This window comes from Hetaerina americana, unplaced genomic scaffold (assembly GCF_022747635.1).
Source record: "Hetaerina americana unplaced genomic scaffold, ioHetAmer1.1.p SCAF_4, whole genome shotgun sequence".
In the NCBI taxonomy this organism is placed as follows: domain Eukaryota; kingdom Metazoa; phylum Arthropoda; class Insecta; order Odonata; family Calopterygidae; genus Hetaerina; species Hetaerina americana.
This window is the reverse complement of record NW_027286985.1, coordinates 21,360,717-21,380,012: the sequence shown is the minus strand read 5'-3', so window position 1 is coordinate 21,380,012 and position 19,296 is coordinate 21,360,717. Positions and strand designations below refer to the sequence as shown.

Below are 19,296 nucleotides of genomic sequence, written 5' to 3'. Positions count from 1 at the left end.
TCACTCTCGCTCTCTAGGCGTTTAAGTCGCCACCTCTCTCGCCCCCTTGCCCTTGCCCACTTCGCCCCCCTCTCGGATCGCAGTCTCATATCTCCCGCTCTCTCTTTCCGTCACGTCGCACCGCCGTTCGGGGGAGCCGGAGGAAGGGTGGAATTGAGGGGAGGGAGGGAGTGGGAAGGAGATTGGAACGGGGCTAGCGGTTGAGGGGAGCGGGGCGGAGGGGGTGAGTGGGAGTTGGTACGCAAAGGGGGGCGGAGGGGGGCAAAGGAGCGAAAGGCGTGTGTATCCGCGGCTCCCGGCAAAGGAGGCCTTAGTTAACTCGGCGCGAGGCAGTTTATATCGCGCGGGCGCCGAGCTTGGATGCGAACAGCTGACTTGTCTATAGTTGGCTCTCGTCGGAAGGAGCGCGGACCGGCGGCCGGTGGAAGGCGTCTCAGTCTCTCCGTTCCTCTTCTTCATCCTTCTCAGGAAAAGAGCGACAGAGAGGGAGAAAAGGGGATAAATAGACGATGTAGGGAGGGGGAAAGTGTCGGGATCTTTGTTTTGAGCTCGCGAGTTAGTTGGTGGAAGGACGAGCGTGCCTTCTCCCCTCACTCTGGAGGTTTCTTCCCTCTGGGATAGAACTGCCCCTTTGGCCCGCGGAAATATTTTGCCGCCCCTGGGAAACTGTTTGCCTCCTTTTCCATGACTCGTGTTTACGTTCCTCGTTAGCGGACGGACGCGGTAACGCCCCCTTCATACCTTACGGAGAATGCAAGCGTGATATCCCACTCGTGGATCATCCCGTAGGGCCGTGCGTGTGTCGGTGCGACCCTTCCCTCGGAAGTCTCCGAAGTGGTGCCCCCACCCCCCCGGAGGCGGTGTCGCGGCATTGAAACGCGGACCCACGTCGGACCCCTGGTGACCCGGCTGCCCTTCGTGGGGCTTGACATCGGCTCCGTCTTTTCTTTCTCCCGTGTACGTTCTTTCGTGTGCTTACGTGGTGCTTGTGTTATGCGCCGGGCGGTTGCGTAAGCACCGTCCGCACGCTTGCGCTTATACAAATCACGCGCGCCATCATCTTCGCCGAGTAGTCACGCCCATCCCCCCTGGTGTGTTGCCTCTCCCTGGCTCTACCCTCCCCGCGAATCCGCGGGAAGGGCGTGCGAATCCACGACTTGTGACGCCGGCAAACAAAGCGCCTCATTCAAGGCGGGGAGACGTGATGTATCGAAGCCTAGTCCCTCTTGGGTCGAGGGACGTTTTTGCTCCTTGCGGTCTCCAGCTCCGCCGGCCGACCTTCCTCGGCCTTGAGTGTTGCGTATTGCGAGAGTCATTTATTTTCTCGCGGTGATTTGGTCTTCGTATTTATCTCTGTGGGTGTGCTCAGTTTTTTCGAGCGCAAAGGATCGTTCCGATAATCTTGTTCGAATTTCTCGCTTGATATTTTGTGTGCTGGTGGACGCTTGAACTATACCGCGTGGTTAATTTACTGCTCTCTACACTCTAGAGGAGTTCCATGCAAACATCAGATTAGTGGAGCTTATCTCTTCGTTTTGGTTTGGCACCTTAATACAATCTAGGAATTCCGCGTGTGCTGGGAAGCTTTTCAAAAGTTTGTGTGAGGAAAGTGCGGTGACCATCGCGTTTATTTACATAACTGTTTTAAGGTGCCCGGTTGAGGAGTTTTTTTTAACAATCGTCGCCGCTGGAGATAGTCGCGTGAAAATATATTTTTTGGGGGTGATAGATTCAGGCGTGAACTCGTAGAATCTTTGTTCGATTAAATCGCGCACATCGGGATGCTCGTGAGTTGCGCGAGGACTCATCGATCAACTCGTCGCCCTCGGGCCGCGCCCGAGGAACGTCGTGACCTCTCCGATTGAGTGGTGACGAGTGGACTGGCGGCACGCATCTCCTGACCGCGCCCACTCCACTCCGGAGTCCCTCCCCGAGCCGGCATCCTCCGTTCGAACCCCTACCTGAAGACAGCGGCGCTCGACACCGCCCTCGCCCATCGTCGCCTGCGCTGGAAGGGACCCTTTCGCCGCGCGCGAGGCTTTTTCCCTTTCCCTCCGCCGCCGACGTTTTGATTCCTTCCATTCTTCTCGCCCCGCGGACCAGAGACAGTTGCGCATCGTTTCCCTGCTTCCCTTCCGCGAACCCCTCCCTTTTATATATTTTTTTCTCTCCGTCTCAGTCTTCAGTTCCTCCCGTCCCCTCCTGCCTCCCCCTCCGCATCCTCTATTCCCTTCCCTTCGCCCCCTCCGCCTCCCCACCCTCCCCTTCCGACACCCCCCTCTCTCTTACCCCCCACCCGAAGACAGTCGAGTTCCAAAGAGCTGTTGTTCACCCCCACGGCACCCCACAAGCCATCATCATCCAGCGACGAAGACGCGGGGAGACCAGAGGCACCTCCAGGGAATCCGAAGACGACTTCTCTCTTTCTCCCGGCCCCAGCTCTAGGCGACGATTCTCGGGAGATACGTTTCTTTTTGTCGGACGATACTCTAGTTCCGCAGTCTTCTCGTGTGCGTGCGTCCGGCCGTGTGTGAAGGGAGGAAATTTCGTGTGATTTCAACATATCGTGTCGTGGGTGTGTCCTGTTGGGATTTCCTGTCTCGTGGAACCTATCCCGTCGGTTCCTCGTGCTCGACAGCGCGATCCCCGGAAGGGATTCTGGCTCTTCTTCTCCGCCTTATCTCCGGACACGCGCTTTCGGTGTCTCTTATCGTCTTAGTGGAGGGAGTGAAGAGAAAGAGAGAAGGCTGCTATGGATCGCACCATGTACGGGAAGGTCGTCCCCGGGACTTATCAGCCCTACAGATGCACCAGGAAGAATGTCCCCTCGCCAGGATGTGAGTGAAAGCTCCAATGCACTTTTTTCCATCCAACTGAGAAGTGTTTTTAACTTTGTTTTGGTATTTGGTGATGCGTTATATCTTCGATCAATTTTCATACCCTATCTCATATCTGAGGGGTATTGTAGTCCACTGGGTAAAGCGCTGGGTTACTGATCTGAGGGCCCGTGTTCGATTCCGTTTTTCACCTCCGGGCACCCTCAAATATTTCGAACTGAGTGATTTTTCGAGTAGAAGTTCGTCCTGGGAAACCACAGGCAGCGCAAGGAAAGGACCCCACGTAGCCTGATCCGTCAATTTCAAACGCCATATAGGGCTTATTATCAGATGATGTTTTGCCATCACCTATCAAACCAACTCTTAGCTTGATTACTGCAGTTATCTGATATCTGCCATCTGGTAATTCATTTTAGAGAGTTGCTAATTTGGGACTTCGAACGTCAATTTGATATGGCAAGGTTTGAAGACTCAGGCAGGCAGCTCACCCTGACTAGCCTGACTAGCGATATCTAATGGTGGGGTAGTTAAATTTAATGTGGTAGGATGAATGATTAGGGTTTCTCGAGCCAAAAAATAATTAATCGACCCCGTAGCTTTTAATCGGTATTCTAATAAGTACGATTCTAAACATCAATAAGTTTCGGTTTCGGCACTTAATTATATCTTTGATATTTTAATTTATTGAGTGGTTAGCTAAAATATTAGCGCTGTTACTTCAATCAAAAATGTCGCTTGAATTATAAAAGTGATAATGAGCAAATATATATAGGGTAGGTTTTACTATTTTATTTAAAAATTTGAAAAGCGTTATTATCTGTTATGTTTGTATGATGCTAACACGGATTAATGCTGTCGATTAAGTGCTGCCTTCTGTATTTTTTATAATTACCCTGAATAATTCAGATAATAAGTTTAAATATTTTTCATTACACCAAAAGAATTCTTCTAAAAGCCTACTGACATTGTTACACTCCTGTCTTCTTGCGGGAAATGGCCATGTGGGAGTTATTTTGCTGACACATTGCCAGTCATAGCACTTAGACGAAAAGTTTCCAGTGTTAAACTGATACAAAAACGTCTTGTCACTTGTGGAAAACTGTAAAATGCTAAGCTTTGAGAATTCCTCATCCCTTAAAATAGTTCATGTGATTATGAATGTATGAAAATTTTGATGTTTTCACAGCGTATGAGGTGAGGGAAGCCTTCATGCGTTCTTCAGGCGAATAGGCTGAGTCAGCTATTGACACGTCGCCAGCTATCCTGGTGAAACACCCGTGAAGGCTTCACTCTGGTTAGGAATAAATGTTCATGTAAATTGAGGGATGGATGTGATTACTCATCGGCTTGCCAAATTACTTCATTATTAAATGTTTCCCAGTTACACGATCTCTGAAATCTTTTCTTTAGAGTTACCAATAAATTGCATAACCTCGTGTATTGTAATTTTTGTTTATATATATAAATGCATACGTATATATATATATATATATATATATATATATATATATATATATATATATATATATATATATATATATATATATATATATTTAACGATTGTACGGAAAAACTCACACAGCGGCACAATAATGGGCTGACACAATATAACACAAATAGAATAGAATAGCAACATTTAAAAGGACACTCACACGGTAAATTGTTCGAGCTTTCGGCCCTCTCAGAGCCCTTCTTCACCTTCTTCTTCTTTGTGTTATATTGTGTCAGCCCATTATATATATATATATATATATATATATATATATATATATATATATATATATATATATATATATATACGTACACCAAAACATATCTTAATTCGTATTATCCGATAGGCGTCTTAACTAACATATTTGCACTGTTTCTATTTTCTTAAATCAGTATTTTGTGTGTGTTAGGCCTTGATAATGTATCTATCAGGTGAATTACTTCTGAACCATACGTTTCTTTTTTGTGTTGTTCAAAGATAGTGCAGTTGTGTTATGGTTTTTTTTTCTTTTTCATGGTTTTTTATAATAACCACTAATAACGTATTTTTCACCGCCAGAAGACCTATTTCTTGTTGCATTTTTATATTGATGTTCGTTTTGATATCAATTAATTTTTTTGTTGATTAGGCCTTTCACATACGCCTGAATTCGCAAAATATGATTTCTAATGACTGATAAAGCCGCGGATGCTTGAAGTTCTTTTTATATGACACGTTGCTGTTGCGAATCATCTCCTTAAGGCATTCGTCCCTTTGACTAATCTCCTTACTCCGATTTTTCATGCTTGTATATATGTGTTGTATAATCCAGAAATATGCGATTTCATGAGCACTATTCGTGAGTTAAAACGCTTTGACTAATGTCCAAGTTACACAATGGATTCTAGATGACTTTATATTGCACATCGTAAAAATCTCTTTCAAACAAAAGCCGTAACTTTGAAAAAATACGGAAAAGGCAATTCATTTTAATGCAACCATTATTTTCAAACCCAAGTCCAGCAGTGGTTTAATGCCTCGAATTAATTTTAGTTAGATCGGCAGTAGTTTGTATTGAGTATCTTCAGTTTTTGCGATGATTCAGTCCGGGAAATGAAAAAAAATAGTCCGTAACACGTTTTTATTTGTTCTAGTTTTTGCATAAATTGAATCATCTATGCAGTGAAATGTTTTAGCCGTAAAATATGGAAAGTTGACCGGTGAACTTACAGAATTCATGTTCAAAATTCACGGCGACCTTCCAATGATCTTCATGCCCATACATGGACACGAATCAACCATTGAGTGTGCCAATGTTACGTCACACTCGTTTGATGTGTGCCGATCACGAATGGCAATCACATTTCATTGATACTTGAAATTGCTCTTGAGGCCTTAGAAGCATGAACAATAAGACCATACGTTACTTGTTGAAAATTCAGTTCATTTTCTTTTATTCCTTTTTGGTTATGCTTAACCTGGTTTTTGTACCTGCTGAGCAATTTAAATCGATGGTGTTAATTTAATTAGTATGGGGTACGGTAAGTAATGAGAATGAATCGTTGGTTTCTTTCATAACCTAATATATAGTAGACATGTGCAAATTGTTATCAATTTAACTGAAGCAAAATGAAAAACCTGCGAGTTCTTTTTCATGTAGAAGTACAAAACTCAAATCGTCGCGGGGAAATTTTTGGTATATATATTGCCAATGGCATAAGTAAATTATGCAATCAGCTTTTGACAATTCGTGATCCGCTCTACGACACGCCGCGTAGAAATTCATATGCAGAAAACCCAATGGCGTTCAGATGCCAATTGAAATATAATTAATACTCTTCCTTTTTCATTTCATTATCCAGATTATAAGAAGTAATTCGTCCTAAATAATCGCAATTAGCTGGGAAAAAAATTGGAAAAGTGTTACGTGATAGTAAATATGGCATTTATTTTCATTTGCTATAAAGATTAATTAATCACTGATATCGGAAATACCTTGCAAAGTGTCCAAAAATGAGAAGTACCCAAGTGTTTTGCGGAGAAATATAACTGGATGTTTGGGTAGTTTTCTTTTATAATAGTCCGCAGCACATCAAGAGTTTTCCATGGGTTTCGATTTTGGAGGCGTGTGAAACATTTTGTAGTCGAACGTTTAATGAGGTTGCCTTCATGAAGGAAACGAATCGGTTTTACATGCATCGTATGTATGTTAGGTAATGAGTTTGTGCCAGACGGATAAATCATTGAAATGTGATTCTACAGAATGGCTTGAAAAGCACGAGACACTAATAAAAACTGCTGAGAGGTCGGAGAATCCTCGTGCTGTGTCAAATTCATCTCGTAACACGTTCTTTCACGCCCTATGATATATGGACCGAGCAGTGAACTTGAGGAAGATGAAAAATTATTTAGTATCTCGCTGGAAGTTAGCCGCAAGCTTTTAATGTATTCCATAATGAGCTCTCAAATTTTTGCTATCTTTGGTCACTTGGCAGAGTGCCGGAGAGAGTTTCTTCCACCTGTTTTTTCGGCGGCTACTTTACGATTCCGTAAAACTGTACTCCATGCCACAATCCCGAGATCCTCTCCGGAATTATAATTAACAGCTGACTTTTTACAGCCAAACTGCGTGAACGTCGGTATCCCCCGTCGTCGTAAATTCCCCCCGCGTCGAAGTTCGGCATGCTTTTCGCTTTTGATAGCGTTTTCACAGCTTTCTGCGAGAAAACGATGTTTTTAACTCCGGAAAGATATCCCGTTTTCTGAGTCTCCTTCCCTTCGCTCAATTCTTTCTTTTCTGTGAATATTCTTTGGTTCAACCTAAGGTCTTATCTGTAATGATTCTTTGCCAAAAATAGTTTGAGTAACTTATCCATTTTCACTTTCATACTTGGTGTAAGAATCTCTGGAAGCGTGATTGTAACTCCGATGAATGCCTCATGAGAATGTAATAAATTTTCTGACTCTTGAGAAGAAATTCATTCATTTCATACTTCCCCTAATTTCAATGAGAAAAGCCCTTGTTCAAAGGAAATATCCAGACCATTGTGTGAGAAAATAATTAGGGATTATAGGTGTTGTGCCACTTCAAATCTGTTTTGAACGATTATTGCAGACTGATGAGCATCGCCTAGTGTTTCTAAAGTATTTATCACAACTGAAACATAATTATCGTTACAATATATCTTCAATTTACTTTAAAGCAATCTTAATACAATTTTCTTCTTTCTTCCCATCTTACGTGGCATTCTCTCTTTTATTTCATACATTGTAATCTTTCTTCAATATTTCTCCCTGCCACCTTTATCTCTTCTACGATTTACTTCCAACAACTTCTCGCCCAAATATTATGTAAGGACTTCCTCGTTTATTTTCCTTGTATCCCGCTTTTTTTGTCGTCTCCGAAAAACTTCAATTTAATCTTATCTTCATATTCATCGAATACGCAACGTTTTAAATTTTACAATATTGTGTTCCGTGTCCAATTATTTCTCTTTTGTTTTCGTCTATAGTGACAGAAATCCAGGTGTCATTCCATTGGCCTCTGTTTATAACTCTATTATTTTACCATTTTCTGATTAGTTCCTCCGTTTTCTTTCAAAATACCGAAAAATGTATGAAAACCTCAACTTGTTGCAGTATATGCCGATCTCATTCATCATTTTTGAACATCTTCATATCGTACATCTTACATTAATCCTACAATACTATGAACAATAAATGTAATTATCTCAGTTGGAATTCTCATAAAATAAATTATCTCCTTAATTCTTGAAGTTTACGCAATATATGCTAGCATCCGTCTCTGTTGGTTTCGTGACATGCATTTTGTCCGATATTTTCGATGGCACAACTATGGAGAATTAATTGGATCAATTTGATGAATTAATTCATCGGATTGAAGCCATGAAGCGCCAGCTTGCAATTTTTTTGCATGTTTGTTAAATGTAGTTGTAAATATAGAATATTATTATAAATATTGTACCTAGTAATTGAATCCTAAAGCTTAATTCAATTATTTTTTATATTGAAAATAATTATTACCATACTCACACGCTGTACGGATCGCTATAATTAGCCGTCAAGCAATGACATCGCCAATTATGTAACTATTTGATTTCCAAAATAGCGATGTAGATGCGATGCCAATTATGCATCAATATCGATTTAATTTTGTCGCCATATTTATGGGACATTCCGCTTTGTATAATACAGGGTTGTTCTCGGTGTGGCCAGTGTTCACACAACTTATGCATTAAAACCAGGGGGATTCTCTTGCTGATAATGTGGTTACGTTTGAACAGTACCAAATAAGTTTCTAAACCCTAAAATCGATGTTATTGTCTGACATACCAATGTTAGCTAAAATTTCACCCTTAATTTTATTTTATTTCTCTCCCAAAATAAATGTGCATAAACTTGCACAATTACTTCCTTCTTTGCCTTTACATCTATCCTTTTCAAAATTTCCCTAAAAAAATTAGAGGAACACGTCATAATAAGATATAGATGTAAGGATGTAGGTTAAAAACATTTTAGGAAGAAAAAAACCCGATATTTCTATAAAAAAGCACGAACACAGTAATCAACTCGAAGGTCGGTTGGGTAAGTGATGGTACTAAGGCCGACGGCGTGTGAAATTCACACATCAGGGTAGGGGGGGCCAGTTCCTTTCCCTGTGCCGGTTATGGTTTCCCAGGATGATCTGGTACCCGAAAAATCACTTAGCTTGGTTGGAGCTGCAATTGTCCAGAGAGGATTGCCCGGAAATCGAACCCGGGCCCCTCCGGTCAGAAGTCCAACGCTCTGCCACTGGACTACCGCGTCTTTGTACGTAGAGACAAAAATGTAAATTGAATGGAGGCATGAAGTAAGGGGAAATTTTCGGAAATTGCTTCGATATCATTATATTCTTCAAGGGAAAACCTAAACCTTAACTGTTAGTGACTGGTACATAATTTGTGATCGCTTTAATCTGTGAAAAGGCAATGGTCATGGATCGCATGACCCGGTATGAGGGTTTATAATAAAATACCGTCTACGATAACCTTGTATGGCATGTCCATATCGTCGAAATAATGGGCTGGGCGTTGGGTGGCATTGGTACCAGCCATAGATATCTTTCATCCATTAAAATGATAATAATTCGCCCACATATGCTGTGTGCCTGACTAGAATATTGCCATAGAAGAGCTATGAGCGACGTTAATGCGACAGCAAGATACGATGACGCCCATTTACACCCATTCCGATGTCAATACTTCGATAGTTTCCTTGTGTTCAATTTATGTCGCAGTTCAATATCCTTATTCGAGTGTCGCACAGTAGGCCTAGCTTGTCATCCTCTCTTCAAGCAATTTTCTAATCCGCCCACCTTATCTTTTCCACCCTCCCCCTCTCGTGGACTTATTCAAGCAGATTGGCGTCGTGCTCGGTTCGTTCTTTTTCTCCATCTCCGCCTCGATCGCGGTGGTTCGCCCCGGCGGCATTTGTCCCTCATTCTCCTCCTGGGCCACTCCCCGTATCTTATTTTGCCCGAAGGGTAGGTGGGAGGAAGATGATTTTAGCGCGGTGATAAAGAATCTTCCCCCGTGTCACGTGGTCGAGTCGACGCCACTCGCGATAAAGCGCTTGTAATAACTCCGATCCTTCGAGATGCTAGTTGATAGTAATCTTTAGCTGGAAACGCGGGGCGTATTACGATACCCCCAACCGTGTTTTGGCTCCCATCCTGTTTTATAATCGCGATTAGGAAGCGATGTAATTTGCATAAGCTACGTACCCACGGTAAATCCTACCAGACGTCGATAGGGTGCCAAGGATGGCCGCAGTACCTAGGCCGCGCCAAAATAAAACTAACCTCTTGATAGCAAATATTCACAGGCACTTCAAGTTAACTTTCTCATTATCTTATCATATCGCATATGGCGCAAAATACAGAAAGTCACGCAATTGGTTTATTTTCCGTCCCGAATAAGGTTTATTGTGAGTAGGCGTTCCCTAGTGTTTTTGATAGACACGTCTTGTTACGGTTAGAGATATTTTACTTGTGTGTGCCTACCAAAAACTCCGATTCAGGAAAATGATAGACCACTAGCTGTAAGTTTGTACGAGAAAAACAAAGCACCTAATTGTTTGGAATATAGTTGAAAATAATCCCAAATTTTTAAATTTTATTTATTTATAGACTTCTATAGGAATCTATTATTTATAATCTATCGAAAGTTACTGTTGCGGCATCCCCCGCAGATTCATTGAAATTAAGGAATCTACTTTTTAGAGAGCACTCCATTGAACACCATATTCTCTGGAAAAATATGACCTTTTATGTCAATTAAAACTTCTCTAAGTGAAGCATGAAGTGGAGTTTATGCATTTGGTGTATTTTAATATAATATTGATACTCTTGAGGCTTTTTTAAGTTGTTATTAGTTTCCAGTTTCATTTATGTAAGTATTTTGCTTGTTTTGTTTCCTCAGAATACATTATTTTGCTAAGTACTGCGATCGTTTAGGTCAAGTATACGTTTTGAGTGACTGGTGGGTGTATCTAAAATCAAAAGCCATAATCCGAACAGTTAAGGTACCGTCAATAGAAATAGTCAACGAAAGCCATCATTCGGTACCAAGTATTGCGTTAAAATGTTGTTGGAATTGTAATTAATTGCAAAAAAATTATACTTATTAGGTTTCTCGATTCATTTGGAATCTGTTGAACCACTTTCTTGTCGTAATTACGCGCCTCTCCATGGAGTCTCAACGCACAATTTGGCGTCTTAAAGATACGGGGTCAACTGGCTATATGTATGGCTCAACTATCTATTCATTGCTGCCTACCTTCATTCCGAGGGTGATTCAGAACATAAATAATACGAACTAACGTCACCTTTCAGTCCGTCTGATGTTGATGATTTGAGTGGTTGCAAATGTGACACATTGAAGCGGTTTTGCCGCGTCATGTTATTAAATTAGTTTGTATTCAAATTTCGTTCTCGGAGGAGCAGAGTGATTTCCCACTTAAAGTCGATACCGTTAAGCGGCCGTCGCAGTGGTTGGCTACTATATGGTCACAGTCCGAAAATATTTGGTGACCGTGCTTATGTTCCCTCGTTACGTTTCCTTTCTCATCGTAATGAGCTTTAGGCCCAATAAATAGGTTATTTACGCTCTGCGTTTTATTGTTCCTCTGCTAATCGCCTCCATTTCTTTTTAATTTTCTCATTGACCGTTTCCAATAAGTTTCACATAATTTTCCGTACGACCTATAATGTTCATTACCCCCAGCGAGCCGTCATTACAGTGCGTGTGAGAACGTTAGACGTTAATTGTCCAACTATTTGTAATTGTAATTCTAGTCTCCATTATTATTCAAGTATAAAATTTTATAATACAAATATGTTTTAAAATTATATTGTTTCATATTGTGGAACAATAAGATTTTAAACGTAATGTTTGCGAATAAAAATTTAAGATTACAACGTAAACTAATTTTCGCTAGTTAAATTTACAACGGAAAAACTAGCGCATGTGTATTCATCTTGGAGGAAATTGTTCGAGGGAAAAACCATTGTTGAAATTATTGTATCAGTGTACTTATGAAGGACGCGCTGATCTGGAGTATGCTTAAATAGCCCATTCCCTGCATTAAACAACCTCGGGTGTCGTATATATTCTTCTGCGAGATTCGAAGTATGTTTGTTTTCGAGGTTCCAATCCAGGGTTCTCAGTTTGATGTCTCGCGAAGATCGAAGATCTCCACAGCAGAGAGCAAAGAATAAATGATATGATTTTTCTCTTATTTCTTTTCTCGTCAAATTTCTTATAACTAGTTATGACTTTATAGAATTTCTCCATAAAAAAGCTCTAAGAGAAATATTATTTTCCTTTCAGCCTTCAGTATACTGTTCAGTCTAATAAAACGACCAGTTTCGATGTCAAGACAATGCATGTCCTTCGCGTGCAGTACTGTTTATCACATTTCTGATCATGAGACGTTATCACCAACCAGCTCTCCAGTTGATTCGCCCTATCGATAACCTATTCATGTTATCATTTTCCTTCACTTTCACTCCCCCCATTCTTCGCGTGTTGTGTTTCATCCGTAGTCTTCAATCGCCGTTCTTCCTGTGCAGTTTTTCTTCCACTACCCCCTACTGCGAGATATCTTACCCCAATGGGCGTATCCGAAGAGTGTATTCCTCCTTTTTTCATCGTTGCCCATTGGAAGACTCGATTGTGAGATTAAAAATGAGAGAGGAATCTCCTACCACTAGGGTTTTTTTTAATGAGCATTGATGAATGAACGCTGCGAGTGAATATCTTGCGATATTATCGACTCCAACCCCCCATTCTCTCCATTTGACTCCGCCCTTCCCCCATCCGCCGGATCACTCGGCGTCTCGCTGTTGTCGAATGGCCTCTGTCAGAAGAGAAGGAACCCCGATGAGAAAGGGAGGGCGGGCGATCTAGTGTATCTCTAGCGGTAGAGATGCAAGACTTTTTGATTTTGACGAATGATCCACGTGCCTCTACCGCCGCGTGTCGGGGTCAGATATCGGGTCGGGAGAAGCCACACGCGAAAACAAAACGATAGATGCGAAAAAATTGAGTCGCGCCGAAATCCGCCTGGTGGAGTTGGATTTTCATATTGCGAGCAGTGATGTCATCAATTGTAAAGTGCACGTATCAACTTCATCGGGCCTCCGCTAATGGAGTCTCCGTTCCCGTAGATCACTCAACGTCACGAGCCCAGTGTAGCCCGGCCACCTCTCTTTCTCATCCCACCTGTCTAAATAAAAAAAGTAAAATGTATTTTGATAGAATATTTTCCAAATGTTTGTAGAGTTATTATATGTTTTTAATAATTCATTTTATTAAAAAACTATATATCATCATTTCTTTTCATAAATTATTGAGCTACCTTGAAATATGTTAGGAGAAATTCAACGTTTGGAAATAAATTGGCATATTGGATGAAATTAAAGGAAGTAGGAAGTATGTTGAGTTGAAGAATGGTTTATTGTGATGCTGATCAAATTGTATTAATTTATTTTTGTGTTATTTCTTAGAAATAAAGCTGTGCTTCTGCAATGGATTCTTAAAAGCCTGCATTGTCCGGGAAACAGCTCTAATAAAAACATAGATGACTAAAATGCAGGAAACGCATTCAAATTAAAACTGATTATACTAACCTTTAAAATTTAATGTTCTTACATTGCGTTGATTTAGTTGTTACTTAGACACACAGACGCACACGTATTTGTTGTATATAACGTACAGTAATATGCGTCGATTCATCCGTCGTATTAGTTTTTTCGTTCCGTTGAATTTGTGTGTATTTGGACTTTAAGCGGAGTTTAACATTATGAAGTACCTGAATTTTACGTGCTAAGAAAATAAAGTGAGCCCGACTCAATGTCAATATAATACTCACGTGAAGAGTGAGTCGCGCAGCCCCGTCGGATGCAAACACTTGGCATCTTCGCATCTGAACGGGACTCCATCCTTTATTTATTTATGTCCCTGTCTATTCTCTCTTATTTCTCTGTGTCTACTCTGCTTTGTCTCCTCCCCCTTTTCCCTTCCTCCCGCCCCTCGTCAAACAATGCATAAATCCTGATTTAGGATCGGCGGAGGATGCGTTCAACTTTTAACCCGCGATCTCTTTTAGGGCCGCTCATTTGTTTCTCATCGTGATTGATGCTCGCGTGGCTTCGTAGCTCGTCGCCGTGGAATGCCTGCGTTCAATAAATCTCCCTTTGAGCGTGAAATTCCAGTCGGGGGACGAGAGTCGCGGGCGTTAGAGCTTCCGACCCCACTTGTTCCCTGGCGGTCTTAAGGTCTCGTGCGTGCCAGTGGTCGAGGATCCAGCGCCGTCGGTACTCTCTCCGAAGCCTATCGTCCATTGGAGGGTTCAAGGCGGGAGGGGACGATCGAAGGCTAATAATTTACGGGTGCGGGGTGTAGCCGCTTTAAATCACGACCCTGAATATTCATGACAATTTCCGTGCCTAATTTGAAACAAATATTTTACCGAAAGAGTTTGAATCACGTCACAATAACTAGTTGGTAGGCTAACACTGTTAGGGTACACTGCAGAAGTTCTGTTCCACTTAGTATTACTTATTTCCCCGTTGTCTCCGTCTCACTATATCCCTTGCTTCCATTCATTCCCATCCCATTCCATGCATGGGTTTTAAATTGAGAAGTTTATAGTCCTGCGACATAAGGGCTACGAACTGGAATGCATACCTCCCAATCGTATATGTTTTGACGGCTGAACAATTAATGTGCGTATTTACTCTGGGAGGAGATCGTTAGCAAAGATCATTAGCATCCTTGTGTGTTGTGTGATTTAAACAAAGTAAGCACCCTGTTAAAATATCCTGCCAGACCTAGGCATACATGGAATATTGTAATTCCAAGTTACGTGACTTTTCATTTGACACTTAAAGTTTTAAATTTCGAAGCACGAAGGTAGTGAAAAATTGTGGACGGGTCGCCACGCACGTCAAACTCCTGATTTTAGTATCGATGTCCACTCAAAATAAATTGGCGCATTCAACATCCCGTTGCTTGTACGTAGGTGATGCCACATAACCTTATACGAGGTTTGTTATTTATAATTTGAGCCTTGATAACACAAAGTGCTTTAGGCGTCATCTGACGTTTTCATCCGAAAGTTTGACCCTTTCAACGCTTTCTTCAGAATATTTTGTCGTTAGATCATAACTTGTGTTGTTTGCAGGGGCTCGAAAATTTTGTCTCAGCGAAAAAATGGAGTTAAATCGTGAACACTTGCTTCTGATGATTTTTTACGACTTTCGACGTGGATCATCAGCACAGCAGTGCATCGATCAACTTACTTCCACTTTTGGCAATGAAGCCCCATCCTTTGCCACTGTGAAAGACTGGTATATCGTATTCCATCATGGCCGCATTGATTATCATGGTGAATACTTCGAAAAACAATGAAGCCATTTTCAACGATAAATTAGTCTTTTCATTATCAGACTGAAAGTATAAATAGTAACCCTCGTACTAACTGAGGATATAAAAATTAGCAATCTCAATTTCCTCTTAGAAACGCGAATTTCTTCGGAATTATACCCGCTAGGAATATTTTTAACACAATCATGCATCTTCCGTGAATATTCATTATCTTGACAGAAGGATTTTGAGTGAGAAACTATGGAAATAACCAAAAATTCGTTCACATTCGTTAGATCATATGTCTACGGTCCATGAAAGGTTAACTTGGAAAGAACCTGGTTAATGTTAATCTAAGGGGAGAGTGCCGTCAGTCATTTGCAAAGCATTAGGTCTGAGGTGCAGCATGTAGGTATTCGAGCCAAGCGCCCTTGTATTTTGCCTCGTTTACTTTGATTAAGGTAATTTGGTGAGATGAAATTGGATTGGTGAAAGTCATAATTTTTTATACTGGCGGATTATGCAGCGCTTTTGTGCTCCACTGAGTAGGCATGTTTTCATGTCATATTCTCATCTTTTCCAATTGCTCGACTTCTCAAGGTTATCTCAATAAAGGTGCGAAGCGTACGTAATATTTAGGCGGTGAGATCATGACAGAGTTTTTCCAAGTATTTTTGTTTCCATGTGGTTTCAGCTCCGCTGTCATTGGAAGAATTCATGGAGGGGGAAGTGGATTGAAGGGGTTCGTTTTCGCCGTTTGGATGAAATGATGAGCATTAATTTAAGTTCATAATGAGCTCTTTCTGTTTGTATTTTCCCGCATTGACTTGAATTCAAGGTTTTATGCGAGGGATGTCAATTCGTGATTCATGAAGTCGTGTCGCGACCGTTTAGACCTTTAAAAAAAATTATTTTGGAGCATTAATTTTGTTAGCTGTGGAAGAACGATTTGATAGACTGGGGAGAAAATTACCATCTGGGAAGTTAGTAATGAATGATGGGACCTCGAAATGTCTTACGAAAAGAGACATTTTTCCCAAAGCCATGCAAGGTTTCTTCGAGGTTTTGGAAGTCACTAATTAGAGCTCTAACCGTCAATATAATCTTAATGTTTTGCGGTATTGTTAGCATGTGAGTTCTGAATCAGTCCAGTAGTAGACATTAGGGCTGATGCCGATCGCCCTTCTCTCGAATTCCCCATGTTTTGCATGGAATTTGCAAAGTGGAGTAATAGCAGGTCTTATAGAAAGCGAGGAAATAAATACATTATTTTAGATCTCTTTCAAACGCCTCGACAATTAAATACTTTTTTGTAATACCGCTGTAGACTATGCAAATACGTGACACCAATCCCCCTTATGGAGTTCAGTGGTACAGCAATATTTGCGACTAATCGACTGATCCCTGGCTCCGTGCTTGAACATTGTCTTTGTGATGCTTCATTCGTCCATGCTTTATTTGGTACTCGTTATTTCATTATTTGACTCCCCCAATAGAGCATGTAATGCATTGATGATAACTTGAGTTTAGACCGTGTTATTTCCAACCGTGTCTTTTCATTGTTTTTGGCAATTCGTAGCTGATTCCATGGCCAAAGTTCAATATTACCCGCTAGAGAAATGGATGGATTCTCTTTTTCTCGGATCAGCTGGACTACCAATTGCCCGTATTTCCGGACCATCTTCATCCAACGGGCATACGCCCGGGTTTGCGTGGTGTCGCTGAAGTAAATGACTGACTTAACGCGCGGCAAAATACTTCAATTGATTCCCAAAATTATTGGAATTCCCGTCCTTTAATCAAATCCTTCCCCTCTCCTCCAATAATGGGACTATTTCTCTCCAGTCATGTTCGGCACGAAACACTTCTCCCCCAGGCCGTTAGGAAAACACCCCTTTGAACGGTCTTAAGAACACTCCGGGTGAAAACCCCCTCTCTCCCACTTAATTCTCATCGGGAGTGCTCTAAATCATCTATTTTTTCCATCCGGCCTCCTTCTTCTCCCCCCCTCCTTCCTAGCCGTCGTATCCGTGTTTCCCTTCTTGCGCCGTCAAATAAACAACGCGGAGATCCAAAGTGGGAGCCAAGACGGATTCTCTGCTTCCCTCATTCCGCGCCAGATGTCTTCACCCCTTCCTCCCGATCTTCTCCCTCATACCTTGCCTCCCATCTTCTTTCTTGCTCCTCTTCCTTCAGCTCCACCTACAATCCGTAATTTTTTTTATTTTCAATCCTCCTTTTTTTTCGTCTCCGCCCCACGGAAATACACAGGGGTTGAGCGCGGCGGGGATGTTCCCGAAGGGTCTGTGCGGGAGGGTGCGGTGGGGGATTGGGTTTGTGGGGGGGAGGGGTTCCCCCGCGTCGTAAACACGTTCGTCAGTCTGAATGCTAAAGGGGGGGAGGACGCTTTGCGACGGCTTTTCTCAATGTCAAGTTCATCTTCACTGTAAGTGGAGAGGCCGGCTCATGAGGAAAGGTTCACTACAGGTTTATTCGTGCCCAGGATGACATCCCATAGCTCCCAAGTGCAATTACTGGAACGGTTTGGGATTCGGTGGAATTCGAGTGGATCGAAAATCAATCGCAAAATTACTGTGATGTGCGTAATGTAATGTCAAACTGAGACCATGGCAGGAAATCGTAGAAATGTACAACCATCCAATATTTTCGTCTTTCACGGAAGAACTCACCTCTAATTTACGAAAACGTATAGTATTTGCAGTTGTTTGAAATAATTATTAGCACGTGGTGATAATCTGAATTCATTTTTAACTGGCATCCTGAATTAGTTCAGTTAACTTGAAACGAAATAAATTTTTTACGAAGTCTTTCATGAACTAGTACTCTATTGGTTTGAGTGTGGTATATGTTTTAGGATACAACACTTAATAATTTACGTTATGCTAGGCCAAAACTTAATTTATAGCCATTTTAGCCAGGTTAGGGAGGGTCCATAAGTAGCGCTATTATCTTTTGGAAAAATTCCGTTTAATATAAGTCGTCTTTACGGACGTCCGGCCTTTCTTTCGCCTATTACATCAAACTACTTTTTCCTCTGTCCTTACATAAATATAGGCAACGCAATTGTTTTTACTGGTAGTCATTTATTTTTAATTCTCAGAATGGTTAATAAGTTACGTTTTCACAGTTTTCACAGATATAATAATGTGCTCGCAGCCACTGCTAACTAATATTCATGATATTTCCCCTTTTTTAAAAATATAGTTGGACATTTTTAATTGTGCCTTTAACAGTGATGACCCTTTTAGCAAGTTTCAATCCGAAACACAACAGTAGACTACAAGTTCAGTTCGAAGGCAACCATCTTGATACTCAATCGACGGTAAGAGTCCAACAGTTTTAGAACACGAGCCACATTTTTGTCGGTTTTGCTGGTTGACGGCCGCCCAGAGCGTTGCTCGTGAACCTCACCTCGGCTCTCCTTAAAGGCCTTTGACTACCTCGAAACTTGTGAGTGGGACAGAGCAGAGTAAGCCTCATGAATCATTTTCTATGTCTCCTCAAGAGATTTTTTCAGTGTAGGACAAAACTTATTAATCGCCTAACGTTGCTCGATCGTCGATTCCATTTTTTTCGTGATACGGTCGGCGTGCAGTGGTTTACAATAACTGACGTCCTGCAGCGTCCACAGCTTGGAGAGCACTGAGACCTGTTTCGCGGCAAAGCTTAGCGTCTCCTCACCTACTTTAAGTGTCCGACCGACCAATATGAGCGGCGCGGTAAATTCAATTGCATTACTTTTGGAACGCATCCTGTATTTTTGTAAAATAAGGCGGAAAAATCATGTATTTTTATTCATTTGTATTTAAATATGGGTTGTTAGGACCCTGTACTCATTTTGAGTATTTGTCTGTTGCCGTTTTATATTGTATAGTTGGTCAAAATTCGTGTATAAAAAGCCGCGTTAAGTTTTTTCCTTTCATGCAATTTTTCTTAAATTGGTATGCATTGAACAGTAAATTATCCATCTGTCTAAAATTCAGAAAATTATTACCAGTCATGGCAGTGACCACAACGGAAACATTGAGCTAGATATTTA

At 41.6% G+C, this 19,296-nt stretch overlaps 1 protein-coding gene across 2 annotated transcripts in view; it reads left to right on the top strand.

Moving 5' to 3' along the window:
• The window catches only part of Pax (paxillin), a 483,495-nt gene that overhangs the window by 22,432 nt on the left and 441,767 nt on the right, over nt 1–19,296 (top strand). The window contains exon 1 of one of the 2 annotated variants that reach the window (XM_071590639.1): nt 2,640–2,837. The exons of the other annotated variant lie outside the window; for it this stretch is intronic. Coding sequence (XP_071446740.1) covers nt 2,753–2,837 — 85 coding nt within the window. The 5' untranslated portion in view covers nt 2,640–2,752. Of the gene's footprint in view, nt 1–2,639; nt 2,838–19,296 lie in introns of those variants that run through there. 2 annotated transcript variants of the gene reach the window in all.